This window comes from Glycine soja, chromosome 7 (assembly GCF_004193775.1).
Source record: "Glycine soja cultivar W05 chromosome 7, ASM419377v2, whole genome shotgun sequence".
In the NCBI taxonomy this organism is placed as follows: Eukaryota; Viridiplantae; Streptophyta; class Magnoliopsida; order Fabales; family Fabaceae; genus Glycine; species Glycine soja.
In genome coordinates, this window is record NC_041008.1 from 10,559,431 (window position 1) to 10,565,628 (window position 6,198).

Here is a 6,198-nt window from a genome sequence, read left to right on the forward strand (position 1 = left end):
GATTGCAAACTAATATTGAAATTCTAAAGTACTATGAAAACACTACTCTTAAAGGCTATATTTGATTTCAAATTTAACCCAACATGTTTAGCATTGTTACAATTTTATTAGATTGGGAATGTTATTTTCATACGTTGTTCTCATCGAGAATGTGTGTTACCCTCCAACTTGCATGATTGCAACAAACTGATGGAGACTACCATCACTTCTCAAACTCAATGCCGTTGCTTCAGATAAAACATGGCAAGATCACACTTGTCAACTTGTCACTGTTCTATGATTTTAACAATGAATTATGAACCTACCTCAATTTGATTTTGAAACGTCTCGTGCTATCTATCACATATCCGGATTCTCTACTGTCAAAAAAAGCACACATTTATACAATCAGACGATTAAAACCGTTTGATAAAGATCCAATGATTCATAAATTATTTTAGTAAATTCAACTTAAAAAATACCTTTAAAACATTAATCGTCTGATTAAATCAAACGATCCATGTTCAGGACTGCATGAATACAAGTAATCCATATTCCTATCTATCACCTACATTCTACCGGACTGTCATAGAGTGTAGACAATGGCGTCACCGAGTAAAGTAATAAAGTGCACAAAGGCGTATGTCAACATACACATTATGGCATAAATAGATTGCACTTTTAATGACTGACACATTTTCAGCAGGGTACCCAAATTTGTGCTCTAGATTTAAACTTTTTAAAATAAAATAAAATAATGATAAACTCCTCAGGTGCTTTTAGAAAAAAATATCATGGCCTCGTGGGATTATATTACTTTGTTTTTATGAAGAAAAAAATGTTTTTTTATAGTAAGTTCCTGTAAGAGATTTTGAAAAAAAATATATTAACAAAAAAAACTGGGATAAGCATGTACTTAAAATGCATACATTACAAATTAATCTTGAGAATTGCAATTTATTGAAAGCTTTTACAAACCATGGGTCTTTGTCATGCTAAAAAGACCTCCAATATCAATCAAGCTTATGGACAATGTAATTTCTCTGTCATTTAGTCACACGTTTAGATCCTCTTTCTTTTTTAGATAATATAACCAAAAATATAAAAAGATACATATTCCTACACACCATCTCCTTTTTTTACCCCCTTAAACTAAGTGCAAAATTGATTAAACATTTTTGGTGCAGAAACAACACCATCCTAAACTTGTTTAGCCTTGGGCTGAAGTCTTTTACTAACCTTTATTATCAGGAACCACATTGATTAAAATCAGGAACAATGGCTTTTTAGGTAAACTATGGATTTTATCAGACTTCATAAAAATTCAAGATTTTTAGGTAAGCTTTTAGTTTTGGATGCTACTCCTCAAGTTCAACAAGACAGCATCTTCTATTCATCACTAGCTTCATCTCCTATAAATCTTAAACATCCACCTTTTTTTTATCCGTTAAAACATCCACATTTATGTTCACACTTAACAGCCTCTAGAAGGCCAAAAAAAAAACTGAACTCGCGGCTTTTTTCCCCAGCAAAAACAGCAATATACCAGCTCTTTTCTCAAATAATATTCAGAAACAAGAGAGCAAAAAGCAAAAGACTTATTTTCCATTTTAAAAAGAAAAATAAAGAAGTGACACTTTTAATCAATTTATAGAGAAATAAACCCAGGCCCTTTGGGAACTCAGTTCAGCTCCTCTTCGTTTTATCCAAAGAAAAAAAGAGAATTAAAACTAGACCTTCAGTTTTCACTTCAGATGATACAATACAATTGAAATCTAGTGAAAAAATATACCTTATAATATGTCTTCAAATTTCTAATAAACTATCTGTAATTATACTGCTGAACAAGAAGTTTGAGTTACTCGTCAGAAATGCATATCATCTCAATTCTCAACTAACATACAACTATAAATTAGCAAAGGAAACAAATGACATTAGCATATACAACAATCATCACCCCAAGAGTGGTTAATCACAATAGCAGTGGATAATCCAGGCAAACTTTAGCCGCACTGTCAGGGGTTCAAATCCTAGAGTCACCACTACAGGGAAGGCACCTAACCCCCACCCCTGGCTTAAGGGTTAATCCCACAGCATTGCTAGTGAGTATTCCCAGCCAGGGACCAAAAGAGTACATAACAAATTGTCAAGTAGTAACACTTGAACATGCAAACACTGAATGCCAGAAAATATGCACAGGAACATATTACTAATGTAACAGTCTACTAACAGAAAGTCACATACATATGCTGCAACTTTTCATTCCCCTTTAACACAACCCTTCCCGTTTGAGAAACCATATCAACCCGCAATTTCTCATTTTTCTGGTTTACTAATAAACCAAAAGTGAGACCATGTACCTCTAACATCAATTTTACATACATAGATTAGTCTTATAACAAGTACTAGTTTAAGTAACAGACAATAGTTTTATTTAGAGTTCTACTGGGAACTAACTTTACTATTCTATTTTTTATGTTAGTACTATTCTATTTATTATTAAAGAAACTTTTAATCAAGCATAAAGCATGAACTTAATACCAATTCAGATTTGACACATAAAAGTCATGATTTGATTCAAAATAAATTTCCCATAACCAGACTTGCATAAAAAAAAATCCGCCACTATGACAACCATCTTACCTGCACAGTTCAAAAAACCTGTTTCTCTGAAAACTGAACTGCATCTATCAGGAATTTAAAATGATTTGGAGATCAAATTGTTTGGGTCCAATTGCAAGGTATGAGACTTGAATCCCAAATTGGAAAAATGAAATTCAGGTATGGGGTTAAAAGACCTTGGGTCTCCAACTACAATGGCTAGCTTTTGTGGTATGGTTCTACAATGGCCTTATCACATATCGTTCAAAATAGCAATGCTAGGATGTAAGTACTTTTATTCATTTTTGAAAGAAATACAGTAAAAAAGAAAAATATTCTGGATAAAACATTAAACACTGTTTTCCACACTTTCTTTAAACAATGATGAAGCATCCATTCAATCGGACCATCTAGAAACACATTACCATTTTAATGCATCGTGAAGTGTTTTCCCTTCCAACCCAGCTTTCACAGGTCATGAACAGTAGGCATATTTTAATTATGGTTTTACACAACAGACAGCTTGGTATCTGAACAATTGAAGAAAAACATTTAGTTGCAAGTAAAAAAAGAGTTGGAAATAATGGTCAATCACCAGTAGGTTTATGAACCAATTAAATTCTCCTACTAAATATTAATAAAACAAGACCTCATCAGGTAGTTCCCAATCTGAACCAACCAACCGATAGATGAGTTCCCATGTACTACATCCAATAAAGTGAAGATACTAACAAAGAGAGTTAGAAGACAAAACAAGATGTCTAATGAATTTGAAAATTGTTGTACTACAAACCAGCTAAAAAGTCTGTCTCTGGCCAAATACGCATGTATATACATCACAAACAGGCTAAAAGACATAACAGGCCAGATGGCCACAGACTAGATCTACCTGATGGTGACAAACTTGTTGGTGCCATGTTTTGCCCAATAAGTCCTCAAATCAATCGGATTAGAAAAGTTATAACCCTCGGCGGCGAGTTTCTCTAACACTTTCTTAAATGCTCCTATACTCATTTTCCTTCCAGCAATCCTAGCACCACGCCGCTTGGTACTCATAGGCAAAGGATATACCGACATGCCTGTTGTGCAACATGCAGACTGCCAACCACCAGATCCCCATTTATAACACTGTTGCGTTGCCCCGGTGCATGAACAAACTGGAATTGGAATGCGAGAAATATCCATATCAATCCCATTTATTACAATTTCAGTAGTTTTCTTCGGAACCCTTGCACGTTGAACTGCAGGAGCATTCTCATCCTTTGGCGCACGAGGCACCCTCTTTGGCTTCTTAGCCTTGGGAGATTTGGGAACCTTGGGCCCCTGTCTTTTCTTACGAGTTCCATTTGCCTTCTTGACGACAGGTGCTTCTTCCACTGGCTTTTCTTCCTTTGGCAATTCCGGTGCTTGAATCATTTGAATTTGATGTGCTGAAGATGTCTCCGGAATACCACCATAATTATGGTTTGTAGGTATCATATTCATATATTTGTCTCTCTGACTAATCCATGTATCCCTCATGTATTCGATAGGGTATGTAGCTTGGGGCATACCACCAATGTCCCTATGGTGAAATGCCCCATCAGTGCCAGCTAAAACCACAGCATTGCGCCCTCCAATTAAAGGTTTTTCCGGCAAGGATGACATCAGCTGCAGCCCCAGGTGGCTCTTAAACGACGTAGCGGGTTCATAGTAACCCCAATTACGTATGTTAAGACCATTATCACCATCCATCACAACACCAACTGATGAAAATAATTAAAGGAGCACAATGTACACGATGTTAAATATCCTCACAAATTATCCAGGTCCACTGCATTCTCCTAACAAATCAACACAATTCAAAACATACAAAGTTTAATAACAAAAATAGAACCGAAAAAAAAACTACAACAAACAGCATGCAATTTACTGACCTAAAAACTTGCCATTGTTTCAGCTCAGATAAAGTCAAACCAGAAAAGGGGGTAAATTACACAAATCCCATAAATGTAGACATGCAAAACCTCATACCCCAAAGGTTTCAGCTTCTTTGTTTTGATCTAAGATCCATTTTACCATAAAAAAGTGGATAAAAAATCAGATCTTTGGGTAAAAAACTAAACAGATCAACAAAATCTAAGATCAAAATGAAAGTGGGGAAATGAAAAAAAAAAAAAAGGATTTTGATGAAAACCCATTTCAACTATCGAAGAAAAAATAAGAGGGTATGGGAATGTTTGAGCAGAGCGAGAAGGGAGCAGTACCTGTTAGGGTTCTTGGCGTCTACGAATGGAAAATGAAGAGAGCAAAAGGGGAGACAGTGGTCTGCACGCCATCTTAATATCTAATCTTAATCTTAAAAAATTAAAATAAAAACATTTATGAGATTTTAATACTAATATTTTTTAATTTTTTTAAGCTTTTTATAATCAACATTCAAAGTGAAAAGATGTTGACAGGTCAAAATTTATTTCTTTCATTAATGGATAATTAAAAACAAATTAAATTAATATATATATATATATAGTATGAAATTATTAATACATCTTAGTAAATATTTAAAATTAATTTTTTATACTGATATTTAAAATTATTTAAAAGGCACTTCTATTTCACAAGATAAATAATTTAAGAAGGAAAGGATAACGTAAATCGATTTTTTAAACACTTTTACAAACTATAAAAGAATGCATTAGTCATTAATTATTATAATGAACATTCAAACTAAAAAGAAGTTTTGAAATACCAAAATTTATTTCTTTCATTATTGGATTATCAAATGCATAAATCAAATAAAATTCCTTTTAAAAAAATCAAATAAAATTATATATATTACTTATTTATATATTCAACACCTGTTTCTCATTACATCAATCCCTAGAAATGTATCAGAAGAAAGAATTATATATAAACATGTGGCGTATTTGAGTTTAATTTATTTGTTTCATTTTATTAAGCCAAGAATGATTGAACCCAGTTTTATTTTATTTTAGTTTTATGTTAGTTACGATTATTTTTTTCAAGAGTGTTAGTTAAGATTTTTAAAACGATATCAATATACTTTTATATATGGAAATATGCGAAGTTCAAAAGAAATCATATATTTTGCACATTCAGTAAACGATAGCTCAACCTATAATGTCGTATAATGATAAATACATAAAAGAAAAACTATATTATGTTTTCTCGATTATCAAGTCTTTGAAGGATGATCATCTTCTCTCGTTTATCTCTATTCTATGGTGTTTATGACGGCGCCGCAACGACAAAGTTTGGGACAATGTGGTGAAACCCACCCATGTTTCTAGCAGACTATTAATTCTGATCCGAGAATGATCAAGTGGACGAAGCCCATGCCTAGAATCTTCAAGTGCAACATAAATGCTTCCTTATTTGTTGAAATGAACTTATATCCTAGCTGCATGTCATTCATAGACAAATTTACGGTAGAGGGTCCCCTTTACAAATTATTTACGTAAAAGAGTCCATTTTCTAAGTATTTATGGAGGGGGTCTCTTCTTACGCTGATGCCACCAGCAGGATTGGCGAGATAGGTGTGCCGCCATTGTCAATGGCGAGAAGCTTCGCGACGTGGCTGCATGGTGAGTGTGTCGCCAGCACAACTGGCGAGATGCA

At 33.8% G+C, this 6,198-nt stretch overlaps 1 protein-coding gene across 2 annotated transcripts; it reads right to left on the bottom strand.

The window, feature by feature from the left end:
• Positions 1-3,182: 3,182 nt before the first annotated feature.
• LOC114418717 (protein BASIC PENTACYSTEINE2-like) lies at positions 3,183-4,935 on the bottom strand. Of its 2 annotated transcripts, XM_028384196.1 has the most exons (3): positions 4,827-4,935; positions 4,497-4,622; positions 3,183-4,403 (listed from the first exon to the last, which is right to left on the bottom strand). In XM_028384196.1, exon 3 carries the CDS (start codon positions 4,312-4,314, stop codon positions 3,466-3,468), a length of 849 nt encoding a protein of 282 aa, XP_028239997.1. In that variant the 5' UTR covers positions 4,315-4,403; positions 4,497-4,622; positions 4,827-4,935; the 3' UTR covers positions 3,183-3,465. The 2 variants fall into 2 exon arrangements, with proteins under 2 accessions (XP_028239997.1, XP_028239996.1); XM_028384195.1 differs by lacking the exon at positions 4,497-4,622 and having other exon boundaries at positions 4,827-4,911.
• Positions 4,936-6,198: the final 1,263 nt, after the last annotated feature.